General features: G+C 38.5%; 1 protein-coding gene across 1 annotated transcript in view; it reads right to left on the reverse strand.

The window, feature by feature from the left end:
• Window positions 1-19526, reverse strand: part of LOC121308302 (AT-rich interactive domain-containing protein 1A-like) — a 56214-nt gene extending 36688 nt beyond the window's left edge. Inside the window, exon 1 of the mRNA XM_041240628.1 lies at window positions 18308-19526. Coding sequence (XP_041096562.1) covers window positions 18308-19231 — 924 coding nt within the window. The 5' untranslated portion in view covers window positions 19232-19526. The remainder of the gene's footprint in view (window positions 1-18307) is intronic.
• Window positions 19527-19833: the final 307 nt, after the last annotated feature.

The following is a 19833-nucleotide window of genomic DNA, read 5'->3' on the forward strand; positions in this document are numbered from 1 at the left end:
AGGATTTAAAAGCTACAATACAGGACATTAAGTCCTGGCTCACAGAATCTAATGTACAGGATGGCATACTGTATTGGGCCAGGATTGCTGATGCGTTTATACAGTCAAATCCCACTGTCACTTCAATACTGTGAAAGCATGTGAAATGCAGCTTTTAGGGGTACAGATTCTGATCTAGAATGGCTTCTGATTCAATGACAGCAGTGGATATCTAGAAAATCAATGCTTCACTTAGGAGGATTGGACCAGGATTGAGGACAGCACTTCACATATTAAACACCTCACTTAAGAACTTCGAATGACTATACTCTATCCATTCCATAATTGTACTACATTAATTCAGTTACAGGGATGAGCGTTTCCTTGTTTTACTGTATGAGCAGTTTCACATCCTGAAAGGAGTACTCTTTTTCACTGTAAGCACAACTGTTGCTGTGTTGCAAGTTCAGTGATTTGTTCTTCCTTCTACAGAGCTATTGCACCCAAGTGTCTCTTCCTCTATCTTGTGGCTGCAGACCAGTGTTGACTGCCTCCACTCAGCATCCAGCCTCTTTCGCTGGCCTGACTTTACATCTCATGCAATTATGTGTGTGTGTAAGAAGTGTGCTCTATCCTATATAACCAAGAAATAATCACAGGTACAAACACAGAAACATACAGAACTTTGTTCCTCAAACAAATGGGGTCACAAAGTGGTTGAAAAAGAATAATAACTGCTCGATGCAAACCCATCATGGCTCTGGAAAGGAGTGTAATTGATGGCATCATTACAATGGCAATGTAAATGCAGTTACAGAATTACAACGTAATTGACCCGAGGTCTGATTACTACACCTTTCCAAAGGCAGTCATTTAGCAATATAGTCTGCACTGGTCTCCAAGCTATTCTTTTAACACTACAGAGCCAAGCAAAATGATTCAAAGACATGAACATTCATTTGCAGAATGTTGAAGTGACTGTCAAGTTTATAAAACAAGATGAGAAAGTACGCTTGTTCCTAAATATGGATTTACTGAGCCCAAAGGTCAGCAACAGAACAGGACAAACAAAACACACACCTGACCCTATGATCACAAAAACAAACTGGTGCATCTTATAGCATCGGGTCAGTGCAGGAATTTTAAATGACCTAAATCAAACAGTCAGTCACAACTAGCAGCACACTAACTGGCTATTCCGTGCATTCATCTATTTAACAAAATTGATAAGAACAAGCAACAACAGGTCTGAGTCTTCTTTTAAAGAGGGCTAAAATTCCAGGCTTTGATTGGCCTGCCATTCAAAACCATGAAATCATTATACCTTTAAAAGCTAGAACAGTTCAATTACTCAGGCTTATAAAAATCTGAATGCCAAAAAATTAATACATATTTATTCGATCTGTACTCCCATCCATGTATATATGCAAACCTTCCACTTTGCACAGCAGTAGGGCCCAGTCATCTAATCAATGGCTGGAGGAAAACCTCTTTCCTGTTAAACACATTAAAAAAAGCACATGGCTAATCTGCATAAAAGAAAGCCAAAGCACTCTTGGCAGAAAAGGTTGTGCTGTTTGGAATGTCTCACGGCAGGGCGGGCTGCTGTCTGGGGGAGGGGGGCGTAGGGAGGGGGAGACTTGGAGCAGTGCCTGATAGCAGCGATAGCGCTGAATCAAACAGATGGACTAGGGACAGACGATAAACAACGGCTGCCCATGTGACCCAACACATGGCACAGAGAGAGCTCAGACTATTGTTCAACCAGCAAAGAAGCAATCAAACAAGAAAGGCTGATTTGTTTCAATGCAGACAGCCACACAGAGAGAGAGAAAGCGAGAGCTTGGCCAAACAAAACCCTCCAACCTTTCTTACACACACTGGTAATGGAAATGTAATTCTTGAATTACAGTTGCAATGAACAGATTGCAAATTGCTAAAATGCAAGATTAATATCGACCATTAACAACAATTCATCTTGTAGTGAAAACTGTTGTAGTGTAAACATAACTGGGTCAACAGATCACAGGAGGAAAAAAAAAAAAAAAAGAGGGGAAACTGGTGAAGGGTTGCATCTATGTTAACTACTCATTTCTCACTGAAGCGCCTTGACTACTGGGAACGGTTCTAATAAAATATCTGCTCAATTTAATTTTCTGGATTCAGCTATTTTTACAGTCTTTCCCTTGAAAATTCACCAAGAGCAAAATGTGAAGCAACACACTTTGTTTGGAGCTGATTTCAGGTACATCACCAAGAATTTGTATTGCCCCCACTATGGGAAGCCAGGACAGTCAAACCACATGGAGTAACATTTGTTGCTTAGTCAATATTATATATACAGCCTCCCTTTAGACCTCAGTGCCTCTATGTTAAGTGTGCAATCTGTTGCGGTACATTAACAAGCGCACAGCTTGACCAATGTGCTATTGAAAGAGTACTAGCGCATGAACAGATTCTCAATGTTGCAAAACCCAAAATCGAATTATAGCTGCAACAAAATCATGCTTGGTATGTATTAATGCAAATCGAATGCCTTAACAGAACAACTTCAATAACAGAGGGAAGACAGCTGGCATTTTTCTTGCCTGTCAAGTAAAACCATCTGATTTCACTGGAAGCTGAAGATCTGTTTCATAGGTTAAACAGGTAAAACTTGTGTAAATGATTGTTTATCACACATTTTCTTGCCAGGGGGACTATGAAAGGGGCTAAATAAAATAGATAGATTGATATACAATCTCCATAGATTGCTTTCACTACCTTATCCTACGATGAAGACCTGGATTTCAACCTTAAAAAGGCTGGAAAGGTTTAACAATTGAATGGTCAATGAATTTAGTATTTTACCAGAAGTTGAATTGAAAACATCCTGTTTTGTGAGGATCTTGCATTGATCTCTAAAAGTTAAATCACTTCCCACTGCAATTTAATACTGTATGTGAAAACAAAATCAAAATACCATTAAGTGTACTTTTATTGCAAATGTGTACATTTTTTTAAATTCCAAGACAAGTTTAAAAAAGATTAACAGCTTTCGTGCAATCTCTATACCAACAGTCGCCACATTTGGAAGAGGTTTGAGATATATTTGTAAAATAAATTAAAAATAGAGGTGTCACATGCATTTTTATCCCAACCCTGACCAAATTACATATTAGAGGATTCACTTAGTTTAAAACGATATAAAATGAGGACGCCCTGTTCTTGATGGAGCCCAGCCTCAGAATGACACGCTTCCATTCATCAAAACAATCCTTTATAACCTAGAGAAACAGCCAATTACCCCAGTCAAAGGGAAGCCTCACACTGCCCTTGCTGCTGCTGCTGCTGCTTTCCTTCACAAATCCAATTGTAAAGGAAGTCCTGGCTAAGCGAATCAAAGACAGGCTATCCCTCTACCTACAAAAGTACACAAAGTGCCACAGGCTCAACAGCACCGCATCAATAACAAAATACTCATTCACATGCACACACTCCCCCCACGATGTGTGGAAAGCACTAGGAACAGGAACCAAGCTCAACAATCCTGCTGACACCACTGAAATAACAGCAGCCTGGCTGCTAATAACGGCTCTACAGGTAAATGATTAGAGTATTCCCCCAGAATGTTTTCGATGTGATCCTTGTTAAACTGGCCAGCATGCTGCAATTATTCCAGCCCCCTCAAGACTACTGAAACAGTAGATAAACAGATTGTGCCTCAAAGACTGCGTGGTTTGAGAATTTTAGTAACTGAATTACTGACAGGGTGGCTTTGTGCGTGTGCATGGCTCAGACTGCAGAAAGGTCTTTTTAAATGGAATTCCCCACCCCCAAAGGAGAGACGAACTTCAGATAAGTACCACTGGCTGAATGAACCACAATAAATAAAAAGGGGGCTGGCGATTCGGTAATTCGGATTAAATAAATTCTAAAATGTCACGCTGTTGAGAGTAAAGGTTATTCCAATTGAGAAAATATTACCACCAGAATTGCGCAAGTGTAAAATGTTGACATTTTCTGCATGCATAACCTAATATCTGATAAGAATTTTATTTCAAAGGTTTGCCTCGTGACTTCTTGGAGCAAATCTGGCCACATGAAAGTAGCCTTGGCTGCTGGTGGCAAAGCCACTGGTCTTGAATCAAAGAGATTCGGGACTACAAGGCAGTGAAGCATCAAAGCATCGTTTTAGACAAGAAATGACAGTGAGCTTGTGATTAAAACAACTTGCCCAGACGAACTCTGTATCAATCTCGCACCTTTTTTCTGTCTATTTTAAGACGCTAATATTAGATCGATCGTTTCATGGGTTACCATTTACAAGGTTTCACACTGAATCAATATAGTATTCGAATGTATTTAAACATTTTAAAATTCCCATTCCAACCAGCACAAGTTGTTTGATATGAAAGAATTGACACTTTGGACTAAACATTTGGAATTCAACTACTGTCAGTCTACTGTCTCACCAGTAGATCCAACATTGTAATTGGACAGAAGTTCGTCCAAGTTAAACTTGATTACAGGAAAGAAAACTCAGGAGACACTCAATTAGATGTCCATAGGCTTTCTGTTATTGATTCCCATTTCAATCACAAGTTGAAGCAATACCAGAACTATACCTTCACTGCTGCCTCTTGCAAAAGTACACGTATCACAAACAGTGATCTTTATTATGTATTTCGTCAATGCTGGTGGCTTTTTCCCATAAACTGAATTGAACAGCATTGCAAATTTGCTGGCACTTTTGTGCCCCAGTCTGGAAATGAAAATGATGCTGAATTTTCTCTGCCTATGCCAGTGGAAAATGAGGTATAAAAAGGTCCAAAGCACGAACAGTTTTAATCCCACTTGCAGGAAGTGGTCGATTTTGGCTGGGCAGTTGCACTCTTAGGATTAGGTGAAATCGGATTGGGGATTTTACCAACATTAACCACAGAACATACTAATTTCAGATCTGTCTGGATATCCCTGTGCGTTTCCTTTTTAAAGGACCATTTCAAGAGTCCCTTTAGTGGTGGTTATGAGCAGGTTTGCATATTTTTCCCCTTCTGGAAGCAAAGAGCCATTAACCTTCTTGAAAGGGTTTAAAAACACCAAAAAAGAAACTGCACGTCATTTACCTTCACCAGAGAAGACAAGACAGCACAGATAAATTATCATTTAATTATGCTTTTCAAAATTACTAATCAAGCAAGGGATTTGAAGGGCAATTTAAAAGAAACGCACAAATTAGGTTTAAGCTAATGACCTCTTGCCCTGGTATAACTGCCAGAGGCTTCCATTTAATTTTATTGATATATATATATATATATATATATATATATATATATATATATATATATATATATATATATATATACACACACACACACACACACACGCATATATATATTAAATATATATATTTTAGGAATTAACAGTAAATGCATACTAGAGGGATTTATTACACAATATATGCAACTGTTCATCCACAAAATACAGAATTGCTTAGCGTATTGTTTAAATTTGTTTAAAGTATTCAGTCTGATCAAACTAGAAAAACTGTGTCCTAAGTTTTGACTTTCAACTTGTGCCGAGAAGCTCGTCACTTAAAACAGGTATTGTAATGCAACCAGCACAATGACAACCAGGAGGGATGACTACCATTGCTTAGTAGTTTCACCCATTCCAAGTTTTAATACAAGCTTGATGAGCCACTGAATATAGGCAACAAGCTCAGGTGTGTCTCGTTAAACTTAGTAAAACCTGGAATGGATCAAACTGCGATGCAATAAGAGCCTTAATTCCATCCCTGACCCGTATGCAAGTAAAGCAAGCAGGAGTCTCAAATCACAATCTACTATATTTGCTGGTCGACAATGACACTTTCAGTTATCGATTATCGGATGTAAATTATCCCAATAATCATGATTACCGACTGAATATGTAAAGTTTCTTCGAATTGATCAAATTTAGCGCTGTACTTCATGAAACAATGGCTGCTTACAAGTATGCAAAACTAATACAATCAAATTTGTTTGTGTGACAGCTTTTCAAAATATAGGCTACCCATTAAAGTGTTTAAAAAATGCTTTCCAGTTCATACAAATTCTAAATTGCGATTCAAAAATACTCTAGCCAAAAGTGTTTCTATTTATAATCATCTAACTGAGCTACACGACTGGAAGAAAAACAAGCTGTCTGCTGCAACGTAATTTGTTTTAAAAAATGGTACAGTATTTACAGTACGCATGTCTAATTTAAAATAAAGAAACAGAAAAAGGAAGTTGAGGCAATAAACATTTGTCATAAGGTTTTTTTTCTACATGATAATTGCAATTACATTTAATGCATGCTAAACTGTAAACACGACAAATAGGCAAACAGTCCACTTTCCTACAGAAATTTAAAGTGAGCTATATATTTTTATTTTACAAGTACCAATAAATGTGTTTTTGTGTAGAAAGCCAGTCCTGCTTTGCCAGTGCAAAATTTAGGATCAAAATTAAACAGAGACTTAAAGTTAAAGCGAGCATCAATAATTTCACTTACATTTTAACTTGCAGCTGCATATCCTTGCACATAAGCAACGGCATTTATAATTTCACTGTGTTTCGGGTTGAGCCTCGCTACATTTTCCATAACTTAATGTTATGTTTGAACTTCTCTGCTCATATTGGGTAACGGACAATATCATTATCGATAATCATTTTTTACCATAATACAATTATCAATGCAAAAAATGTTAAAATCGGTAACACCACAATAATCGATTATTGCTCCAACTTAACTATATTTAAAACCTGTTTTTCAAATCTGCAGGGTTGAAAAGACAAAAGCTTTTCCCAAAACAAGTAGTAAAACCGTAGATTTCTGTTTCCACCACAAAAAGACTACACATGGATAAAGCATGGTGTTCATTTTTAAAATTCCCATCTGAATGCGAGGTGAGATGGTAACGTTCACTCGAAGATGACTGCAGACAACCCACTTGCCCTAAGAGCAAATCAAGTACAGCACATAAAACATGCCATTAAAAAAGACAAACAAGTTTAGTGATCACTACTTATTAATAGTGGGCCCAAATATTATATATTTTATAATTTTTATTATATAAATTTTGCACACCAACATTTCCAAAAAAGATCTAATCTGGAATAGTATTAGATGCATAAAACCCTAAACTCAAACCATTAAGCTGTCAACTTTCACTTGAGCTAACTTCATTTAAAGTTTAAAAACCATCAAGTCTTTTCCAACAGAAATGATCCAATCATCCCTGAACTCATGATGTCAACAAGCACAGAACACAAGTTTAGAAGTTGCAAAGGTCTGTGACAAAAACAGGAAGAACTGCATTTACTCAGATAATCAAATATCTCCTGATCACTCATTTTATCATTAAAACTCCAATAATGCGATCCAATCATTATTTTATTACTGAAACGTCTCAAAATGCCGTGCAAATATCCGTAATATTCCTTGAGCGCTAGATGCGGAAGCAGCTATCTTCTTTCTTTGTGTCCGTAGACTCCATATAACCTTTGTGGTACAGGGGCTATGTGTATTGGTATGTGAAAAATACAGCAAACAAGGGGTGGGGCTTAGCTGGAGATACAGTACCAAGTGTCCTTTTGCTATGCAGTATTTTTTTTTAAACCCGTTTTACTCTGGGGGGGAAAAAAATTGAAACCGCGAGTGTAAAATGAATAGGACCTGACGCACCTGACAAGCGCTAAATAAATGGACCGCTAAGGATTAAAACTAATGCTTATTTGATAGGGTTACAGGACAGCGAACGTCTGTGCATGTGGGTAATATCGGCATGAGTAGAAGTGAACAGCCCAAGACTGAAAGCAGAGGTCTGTTTACGAGCTGCAAGTGCAGATATAACCCACACCCAGTCCAATAAACCTGTTATATACAGCTTTATTAATAAAGTTCAAAAGACAGCTGCAGTTCTTTTAATTAGCAGCAATAAGGCACTGCTGCAATGCAAGCTTACTGTATATATTGAAAGCAGCATCAACTACGTGTACAGAAACATGTATTTTTTTAATGATAAAAACCATGATTACTGTACTATATAACATTTTTAAACTGCGTGAATGTTTTAGTCTATTTAAATTGATTACTTGTAAGAATAGGATTTTCAATCAACTATAAGCTAGCACATATGGTGACATCACCAGTAAATTATGCGACTAAGCACCAAACCTTCCTTCGGTAACGTGTTCAGAACCTTCAAGGGTCAGAATGTACCCTTTGTTACAGCCCTACTACAAATAAAGGTGTTTTGAAAAGACCTGTTTACCTTATTGCTGGCATTACAATAATAATAAATATGAACTAGTTAAAAGTAACAGTCCAGCAATGTCATGCAAGAGTAATCCTACTTGCAGGACTCCACAATTAACTTAAGCATTTTACTGGCATTACAACAACCAGGACACTTCGATACATAAGTGTGTTGAGCGACTCATTGCTACACAGGTTCACTGCTGTGTATCACCAGATTGTAATTTAAATAGTGCATAATGGATCCTCTCATTCTTTACACAGTAAAGCGATCAATTTCCTCTAAGGAATGTACAACTGGCAATACGATCTAATGGTATTGACTCATACGCAATCAATCGAACGACAACAAAATTTGCAGAATAGTATCCCACCACCCTCACCTAGACAATCTGAAAATGTTTTAGCTCTGTCTTTTGCTGAAACGCTGCTCTTTTATTTTCTTCGGTGGTGCAGTCGCCAATTTGTTTCAGTAGAGACACGTGAGCGAAGTCACATGATGAATCAACGCAACTTCGCTGGGTGCTGTGCAAAAACAAACAAAAAAAAAACACACACACAGAAAACTGGAGTTGTGAGGAGAACACACAACACTTCCGCCCGATTGTGGAAAATCAGTATCACTATATTAAGTGGCACAGGTACAAGGCCAACTGACGTCACAGTTTTGAATGGACTTTGCAGTTTAATTAAATTCCGATAGGCGTCTCTGGTATGACTTGTTTGAAGCATGTCAGCTGTGCCAACCTGGAGAATGGTAAACTTCAAGGGGCACGGTTGATGTCATGAATAGGGTGTCTCCGTGATGTGTCGTGGAACACAGTAGCGAAATGTGGATCCCGATTGGCTGAAAGATCTTCGGCAGTCTGTCACAAATTAAAAATGGTGCTGTACTCTGACCCACAAAACTCAATTTTGATAACTGTTAAACATGTAACAATACATGCATTTTCCAAGGGAAATCTAGGCATTAAAGTCTATGAAAATCAGTTAAAGATGCAAACTGTCTGAGACTTCTGAAGAAAAATGAATGACATCTTTATTTGTGATACAGTGCAGAGAAATTGAGCTGTCACTGTTCATGTTTGTTTTGATCAGTCTAAAAAAACAAAAATGAAGTATTTAGAGATGACAGCAAACAACTCGCATAAAAACAAGCAACCCAATATTGTTGGAAATCTACTGAACATTATTCAAATATCTGCATGACTAACCTCAATTCATTAAGGAGCAAAAAAATTCTAATAAACTCCTTGTTTCCATGAAGTGAACAAAATGCTGGAAAGGCAACTAGGAGAGAACAGACTGCACATGAACACAGGGAGGTCATGCAAGTGTTAGTGTGGCCAATACAGTCCCTTTACCTGGTACACTACATGTGTAACTTTTTTGAAAATCCTGCTTTTAAGACATTACAACTAAACTGAATCTAGGCTTTTATTTTACATCTACAAATAATCAAATCTGCACGACAAAGCCCCCATTCTGGTCCCACTCATTTTGATCCAAAAATCAATCCAGATGTTATTTTCCTACTATCTTCTTGGCCATTTACACATTAATAAAAAGTCAATAGGAAAACGACCCAGAACTACATGCTGAACACACATGTGGAATATGAACACAAAATTGCAATGGCAGTCTAAAAGCCAATGAATACTCACACGCAACCTGCATATCTATTGACTGTTTATTACAATGTGTAATTGAGACCCCAACTGGAGATACATTACTGCACGTCAGCTAAAGGTTAACCATACTTCAGTATAACTGACATTTATAAATCAGCAACCTTTCCCTAATAGTATCATTAATTACTATCTCTGCTAAAACATCCTTTGCACTGGAAGCTCATTAGGTAATTTCCTCCATCGAGCCACCATGCAATCTGGGGCTGTTGGATTTCAGACTCTTCACACTCCATCCCAGTATCACATGGAAATGGGGAATCAGTGTAGTTTGCTACCCCGAAACGGTTCCCCAGATATCAATCTCTAAAATCATTTGCAGGTCATTTGTTTTCGTTGATTAGGTATTGTGTTCAACATGCTAAACTGAAGGGTTAGCCATTCGCTAAACATTGAAATTAATTAGAAATATCTGTCGCTAAATTCATTCAGAAAGTGGCTTGAACCATTTAATTTAGTAAAATCTTTATTGGACTTAATGGAAACGGCTTTTGAATGTTAATTTTACTTTATAGCACAAGTTGGCTGTGCTTTGTTGAATTTGCATATGTTTAGTTCACTTCAATTCACTGCAGATTATATAAACACTTGAACGGTTTCTAAAATGTGATTCTACAGTTTAAGTTAGTTACTTGTCAAAGGCTACCAGTGAGACGACACTGGTGGTCAATGGTCTAATTACCAGGAAACAGACCGACAGCACTGAAAACCTACTTTTTGTAGACCGTTCCCAAGACACATAAATTGAAAGCAGACGAGTAATTGCTGCTTACTTCCAGAGTAGACGGCCGTGTTGCAGTCTTGACCTGCCCCCATCCTGTCCTGTTTTACAACACTGCTAGCCTAGAGAGCCATGAACCTGAACAGATTCCCCCCTGAAGCCACACTACAGCCAACACAGACCGCTGTGTTCTTTTTTATTTTATGCAAGAAACTGAATGTAACTAGGCCAAGGGTCTGGGTTACGTGGAGTTCTCCCTTGCAAATAACAGCACTCTCCACTCTTGTGTCACCCCTGTCAAAGCACTCATTCTGATCACACTTAAACTGCTGATGCCTTTAAGAGGAGTTGCATTTCCACAGGACTTGATGACCCAGCTAACTCAACCCAACCCAACATTTTTATAAAGCAATTTTCCTACTGCAAGGGTAGTGTCCTAGTCTTGACCAGCACAAAGTAGCAAGAAAGTACTGCAGTAACTAAACTGTAGCGCTTACACTTACCCTTAATGGAAACTATGCCAAATTCACATAAAGAAGCCTAATCTAGGAACCTGCTCTCCCATTCAGCAAGCGTTACAGCCGAAATAAACTGAATCTAACAAATCAAATGAACGACACAGTGAATTTCAAGGCTGATCTCAGATTTCAGTTTGAAGGTCTTATAAATGAGCCAACATTAAGCAGGGTAATATCAGGGGGGTTAGATGAACGCTTACATCACTGACTTTAAAGCAATTCTTTAAATCCTTTTAAATGATAACATCATTTTACTAGGTCATCTGTCACATGGAAAGAAATTAGGTCAAGGGTCAATGTGTGGTTTTGACTCAGACACTTTCAAGTTTGTGGTTCAAATCACAAATGGTGGAAACGCCTCCATAGAATTTGGTCCACTTCAGCTGCCCAGTCGTAAACTAAACTGAAGCTCGTAGCCAGTAAACTTGATATTCCTGAACAGCAAATCTCAGCTGTAACGACAGCACAGGAATACAACTAAAGGTAGTAAGCGCAAAAGAAAAAACATTGTTATTTGATTAAAATGTTGTTACTTCACGACACAATACACACTAACTAGACCAGCCATTCTTTAAACCAGAGATCAGGCACCAAAGTCGTGGGTGGGCTGAGACAAAGTGTACTGAAGACATTCATAAACACTAGACTTCACCAAGACTCACTTAAAAGACACTGAACTAATTATGAGATTAATGTCCCTCTCCAAGATCAGAGGAGAGCCTCTTCAGATCAAGAGGATCCCTTTGAGAGAGAAGTCAGGGAAAAAAAAAAACATTAACAGAAGCTCTGTTCTCCAGTTGGCCGCATACAATTGATCACTAAGGTCTGGGTTGTAGACTCTGAATCTACCATGAATGTGTTCTGCAATGGAATTTTATAGCTTACATATTATGCAATTCAAAACGGCTCATCGTGGCAAAAATGCAAAGTAAAATAATGACATTAGTAAAGAGCATCTTTTCATGGAGGGTTAGTATCAGATTTAATTGTAATCTGCATGGATATTTCCAGATTCTTATCAGGTGGACTGCAGAACTGCAAGGCTATGCAATGCTTACCTCCAGTTATGCACCTGATAATTACTAAATGTTTCAAGAATACATACAGACCCTTTGCAAACTCTTACTCGTCTGTTTGCCGCCAAAGTCAACACCAAGTAGCAATCTACCAAAACAGTGAATAAAAAGAATAAAAGGGGTGTCTGTTGTAGAGATATGTTTAAGTACAGATTTATTTGGGCTGCTTAAAGTGAGCAAAATGAGGATTCATATATATATATATATATATATATATATATATATATATATATATATATATATATATATATATATATATATATATATATATGTGTGTATCTCATTATATATAATGAGATACAAGATAGATACACACACACTAAATAACTTTAGAAACCTTGAAAACAAAGACTGGACTCCAACGCAATTAATCAGTATGTGTTTTATGCACAGGAATTCCTCCGTGAACAGGTTAAGATGCCCTGGAATCTCTAACGGTAATGTTCAGTGTCAAACAATTTATTAAGGGAGTGTGTAAACTTTCATATTTCAAAACAAAAAAAAAAAAAAAAAACTTAAACTAATCCAAACACGTCCAGTACACCACAACTTGGTTAATTTACTGTGGGCTGCTGCACATTTTAAATAAATTAAATGTTAAACATCAAGTAAGAAATGTGCAAATAACTTAACATAAAAATTGCATACATATAAATACACACACAGGTATGGAAATGAGACTCCTATTGCATAGCAGTTTCGTTCATTCCAGGTTTTAATACATGCTTGATTAGCCACAGTGTACAGGTAACAAGCTCAGGTCTGGCTTACTAAACACGCAGTAAAACTAGGAATGGATCAAACTGCTGCAGCATGCAATGGTTTCTACCAATTACCTATTTGAGTTTAAAAGGTGATCTTAATCCCTTTCCAATATATATATATATATATATATATATATATATATATATATATATATATATATATATATATATATATATATATACACACACACACACACACACACACCACACACACACACACACAAAGGAAGAAAAACTTGCTTCCTTCTGCTCTGACAATGTTCCCCAACTCTGAGGATTGGTTTTTCCAGCAGGAAAATGCTCCATGACCACACAGCCATGTCAATCAAGGTGTGGATGGAGGACCACCAGATCAAGACACTGTCATGGCTAGCCCAATCTCCAGACCTGACCCCACTGAAAACCTCTGGAATGTGATCATGAGGAAGATGGATGGTCACAAGCCATCAAACAAAGCCGAGTTGTTTGAATTTTTGCGCCAGGAGTGGCATAAAGTCACCCAACATCAATATCAAAGACTGGTGGAGAGCATGCCAAGACGCATGAAAGCTGTGATTGAAAATCAGGGTTATTCCACCAAATATTGATTTCTGAACTCTTCCTAAGTTAAAACATTAGTATTGTGTTGTTTAAAAATGAATATGAACTTATTTTCTGACAACACTGCATTTTTTTTGTTATTTTGACCAGTTATCATTTTCTGCAAATAAATGCTCTAAATGACAATATTTTTATTTGGAATTTGGGAGAAATGTTGTCAGTAGTTTATAGAATAAAACAAAAATGTTCATTTTACCCAAACACAAACCTATAAATAGTAAAGCCAGAGAAACTGATAATTTTGCAGTGGTCTCAATTTTTTCCAGAGCTGTATATATAGACACACACACACAGAGAATAGTTGGGATGAGTGAGTAACTTCATAAACTACGTTTTATGACACAGACAGCCAAGGCAGAACACTGGAATCCTTATTTTGAAAGTCAATACTTACCTCTGCTTTACTATAAAATACAACAAAAATGCCCAAGAACCATCCTCAGTTACCCGATTCGATCTACTCCTATACCAACAAAATGACCAGTCACTGCAGGGCACCTGCCATCAAAGGGGAACACTAGAACTGATGTTGTGATGGCTCATGCAATGAACCTAAAAAACAGAATGCAATTCAAAACACAGACGTACAAATTAATTACACTTGAAGGTCAATTTACAGGAAACACATGGACTGGAAATCAAGTGCACTCTCCCTCAAACATGGAATTCCTGTTTCATCAACCAGCTGGTCCATTGAATACTAGATATGAACTGCACAATACAGATCTGTTAGTTCAACAGTGAAAACTAATACTTGAAACACCCTTTACTTACAGGTTGAAAAGAGAAATGCTGTGAGACTCTGCAAGTGGTGTACAGTTTTAACGTGCCACTACACGCTTTGAGATTGATTATGTGTTTAAAATAACGTATGGGTCATCATGTGTAGTAAACTTCGTTTTCAAATGAGACATGTTCAATTGTAATTTACTTCTCAAAACGTTTAAAGTACCACTAAAACCTGGAACTAAAATGAAATAGATCTTATACCCCAGTTTCCCATTGGTTACTTTTTAGCAGAGCTATAGCCATCTACTTTTAGGCTTCTCCCAATTCATCCTGCTCTTTTACATTATCAAGGAGCAGCCCATATCCTGCTACTCCACAATTCAGAGAGCCATTCTCAATTATGTTTGATTCCTACACCTCCACAATGTAAGCATTACCAAAACAGGATGTACAGAAAAGCAAATGCTTACAAACTTAAGTTTCTTAAATGGTAGATTTGAATTGAAATCCACTTGACCAATCTAAGTTATTAACCATATTACACAGCAGAAAGTCCTATATTTTATTTCAATATTTAACAAGGTGAGATGCATTATTATTTCACAAATCTCATTCAATGATCACTTTTTGTATGTATCACAGTATGTATAATTTAAGAAGCAATGCCCTTGCACTGATATTCAGTGTGCCTCCCACAATTTAGATTTAACTTTAGAGAACAATTTAGAGATTTTAACTCAAATCTTATAAAAATAGTCTGTCTAATCATGCGATACACAATTTTCCTGAACAAAACCAGCCTTTCTTTCATATTCTCTACAAACATTCGTGTGCTAAAAACCCAGTAAGACGTCATGTAAATAACATTCAAAAGCTCACAGAAAACGTCAAGAACTGGATTATCCAATCACAGAAGATTTTTTGCTTTCTATCAATTACCTATTTGAGTTTAAAATGTGATCTTAATCCCTTTCCAATTGTCTACAGACCTCATAGGATAATATGATTCAGTTCATCGCTTGGATCAAAACGAGGGGTGTTGTGCTTGAAGTAGCAGTGAAGTTTACTATTGAAATGTTCTGCTCACTGACCTGGACATTCGTGTTATCCACATGATCTGCAGGTAGTGACCCAGAGTTTGGGAAAAACACGGCTTTAAGACTAGCCAACTGAGATGAACTTGGTTAAAAGACACTGAATTCAATTGGTCCGAAGAGGGTGGATCTAAAAATATTGCTTAAATCAGAGGGGGACTTTATAAAAACCAGCATTTCCAACAGCATGTGAGAGTCTATTCAGTGTGTTTGCAGGGATGGAAATAAGACTCCTATTGCACAGCAGTTTCACCCATTCCAGGGTTTACTATGAGCTTGGATTAGCCACAGTGTGGTAACAAGATCAGGAGTGCTGTTAAGCGCATAGTAAAACCAAGAATGGATGAAACAGCTACGCAATGGGAGTCGTATTTCCATCCCTAAAAGGCCAGGTATGGTACTAATTTGATAGTTAAATGGTGGTAGCATTGACATCCATCCCTGTTTATATAAATGTGAATAGACCCCCTATTTAAAAATGAAGGTTCCTCGATGTTGAGTTTCAGCAATTACCTAAAGGATACTAAATACCTGTAAGGTAATGACATTTCAGAAAAATAATTACATCTAATATTAAATAAAAAAATATTCAAAATATATAAAAACCTGACTAGCATCTTAACAAAATTGACACGCATTTGAAATTGTATTTTATTTTGCGTGAATACCAGCAACCCAAATCCATAATAAAAACGTGCCATCTTCTGAAGATTTAGAAAATGCAATTTTTTCCAACTGAATCCTAAAACATACTGTTATTTAAAAAAAAAAAAAAAAAAAAAATGAAGGAACTGGGAAAATCTATTGGGTAGATATTCTACAGAGCCCAGTATATTTAGGCTGTCGATGCTAAAAAATACAATCAGGAATATGAATGTAGCCTTTCCTAAATAGTGATTATTCATTGCTATGAATGTACTGATCACATTAAAACAATATTACCAGTTAACCTTGCAACAAGACCATCAGTAACTCTTGTATTCAGGTATCACACATACAAACAAATGACACAAAGTACTGCATTAGTGTCACACGGTCTGTGCAAAACATGTGTTAGTTGATTGTATGTACTGATCCAGTTCTGTTGAAAGCCATACCTACACTGTACCTTTGATAAATATATTGTTTTTATCCTAAAAAGGGCAATGTTCCAGGAGATCTCATTAGTCAATGAGCTGTAATGACCCCCTTGAAATTAAGAAAGCCCCCAGCCCTTGAAACCAACCTGTACTGGCCTGATCAGTGCGAACAGGTCCACTCTCTCACTGACTCAAAGAAACAGAATGTGTGATTGTGGATTTACTGTTGGGAAGGGAAATAGTCCACATGTTTCCCTGTCAAAATATTAAAATCTGCATTTAACAAACCATATCAATACTTGAATATCTGAATTGGGGGGGGGGGTCAATTAATTAAAAGATGAATCGATTAAATGCACAAAGTTAGTTTTAAATCTATCTCATATGCTACTTTGTGTAAATTAATTGCTTGTTCACATTATCAGATTTAAAAAAAATAAAATTAAAACCTCCCATAACACTGATAACGTGTTTATGACCTGTGACAGTAATAGTGAACCCAGAGGTGCATTCATTTTCATCATGCAGGCTTGTTTGTTAGACTGGGGTGAATTAACAAACTTCTTAAACAGGCCGTAATGTATATAATTTGTAACAGTAACGTATTGATTTTTGGTTGTTTAATTGTAGTTGTTAAATCTCCCTGCTTTTAATATTTAATGTTTGGCTTGGTAGAATATTTAAAATTATACTACAGCCTAATCTCCTGTAGTGTGTTTCAAATATGACATGTTGGCACTTTCCTTCACTGGATGCTAGTTAAACAGAGATAAAAAGGGATGCTGCATCCCAGCTTGCAAGCACATTGTAATGTGTTGTTAAAATGTGTTTGTTATCTTCCGAGTGTAAAAGTATATGAGCTAATCAGGGATTGTGGCAGCATTACATCAGATGCAATTATAAATGGCCAAGAGCAGAGGATGGGGAGCCAATCAGATCTGAGCTAGCATGTCAACCTAAGACCAACTGTCTCCTGGCTTTGACAGAAGGATTTTACCTCCATAATTCAAATCCCAAAGCAATCTGCACTTACTCAAATCACTGGCCAATGTTTACTAGCAGCCTGAGAAGAGGGGAACCCAGAGCTCGGGATACAGGGATGCCAAACTAAACAGACCTCCCCAAAGAAAAAAAAGGGAGGTCACAAACAGCAAATATAGTGTTAAAAAACTACAAAGCAACTACAGCCCTATATATACACACAAACCATCAACTGCTTCTGCTTCATTTGTAAGGTTTTACAAGTAATACGAAGATTTACAAATCCCACTGCAATTGTGGTAATAATTCACATAATTGGAGTCAAATATGCAAATGTAATTAGTACAAACGCGTTAATCTGTCATTTAAATCCTGCTGTCTGGACACAGGTGTTTACCATGGGGCCAAACCCCTACTAATGTGAAGCCACAATACAGAAATTAACCGATTTTTACCTTGTTTTGGGACACCTTTTCCTGCAGATAAACAACATATGTAAAAACGCCTTGTGGTGTCGTTTTTTACCCCTCTAAAGTTGCCTCTCGTAACCCAGACAGCCCAAACCTCCAAATCTTACCAGGGTGCTCGAAAACACGACCGCTCCGCTCGTTTACGAGCCTGTTTTTTGAGAGATAAATGCAGTAAGAGAAGGTGGTATAGGGAAAAAAGCAAAGAGGCAGCCATTTTAGAGAGTCTGTGAGAGAGAGACAATGGCAGGTCCATTGCAATGTGTTCTACTCTACACCATTACAGAAACCCCAGGCTTCAAAATGCTCCAAACTAAGGAACACTCTGCGTTAAACGAGAGTTTACCTGATTTCTGCTTAGTGGCTGGCCGGTGCTCCCGGGGCTCATCGGCGATGGGTGGTGGGTCCTTTGTTGCCAAGCCTGGTGGCCCCCACCATACTGGCTGCTGCTACCCATGTCTGCTGCTGGTCCCTTGTTCGCCCCTTCCTGGTTGCTGTAATCGCTGGGAGGATAGTTCTGGTAGCTCCTGGCCGAGCTAGGAGAAGTGAGGAGCTGGTTAAGAGTCGGGGTAGAGGTGGGCTGTGGGTTTCCCATATTATACCTCTGATTCTGATTATTGTAAGAGGCAGCCATAGCTGTAGTTCCTCCCGCTGGCTGTTGCTTGGCTGGCTGCCCCCCAGCCGCCGGAGGCTGGTTGTTTCGCGGGGAGTTCATGGCGTACCCTTGCCCGGTATAGGCAGTCCGATTAGGGAATGGGTTGTAGTTGTTGAACTGGTGGTTGGGGAAGCCGTGATCGTGCGAATTGGCCGGATAGGAGTCCATCATGCCGCCTGGCTGCACGGCCGGCCCCGCTGCAGCTGCCATACCAGGGCTTTGTTGTCCGCCATGTTGATGAAAAGGGGCCCGGCCGTAGTGTTGGCTGTAGCCGTAAGGAGGTGGGGGGAAAGCGGCCGAGTGGTGGTGTGCCATCGCGGGGTGGTTATTCCCTTCCGGTGCCCCTGAATCAGTCTGATTATTATTATTATTCAACCTGGACGGGTTCCCGTTGCCGTTCTTCATCTCTGGATCCCCTCCTCCCCCTGCATTCCCAGCATCGGCCCCGTCCTGCAGCTCTTTCTGACCCGGCGATGCGCTCTCCGGTCCCGGTTCTTTATTTTCCTGCTGCTTCTCCCCCGGTACCGGCTCCTCCTGTGGGTCCCGATCCGCCTTTTTCAGTTCGGAAGGCGGGCTGGTGTTCAGAGCGGCGGCGCTGGCGACCTGAGCGGCCATGATCCCTCTCTCTTTCACAGCGAGTCAGTCACAATCAAACACTCAATAGCATTGAATATAAATACAATTATTTATAACAATTTACCCGTGTCCCGGCTCATTCCCCCTAACACCGGACCGAATCCGGACTCCGATGCCGGTTCCGATTCGAATTAAAAGTTATTGAAAAAAAATAAATAAAAATCCCGGGAATGAAATTAACCGACACGGAATACGGGGGGGCTTCTGTTAGAGAACGAGACTGAGCGAGAGAAACTGATCAAACCAGCACGAGGCTCCGCGAGACAGCCATTTTACTGAGGTAAACTGAGAGACGCAAAACACGGAGCAGAGCCCGACAGAGAGGGCGGAGCGGGACTGGGAATGGAGTTAGCATTTTTAAAAAATATATATATATATAAAACACAGTTAAGCAGTGGCGGCGGAATCGAATTTGAAATGAGGTGACATGTTTGACAAAGTAAAAGTTCACCAGTGTTACATGTTGAGCTACACACCTCTAGAAATGAAACGGGACTAAGCCATACTGTATATATGCAAATAAACACATATATAAATAAATAAATACTATAGCTCCCATAGATAACAAGCATATATGTGTA

This window comes from Polyodon spathula, unplaced genomic scaffold (genome assembly GCF_017654505.1).
Source record: "Polyodon spathula isolate WHYD16114869_AA unplaced genomic scaffold, ASM1765450v1 scaffolds_633, whole genome shotgun sequence".
In the NCBI taxonomy this organism is placed as follows: domain Eukaryota; kingdom Metazoa; phylum Chordata; class Actinopteri; order Acipenseriformes; family Polyodontidae; genus Polyodon; species Polyodon spathula.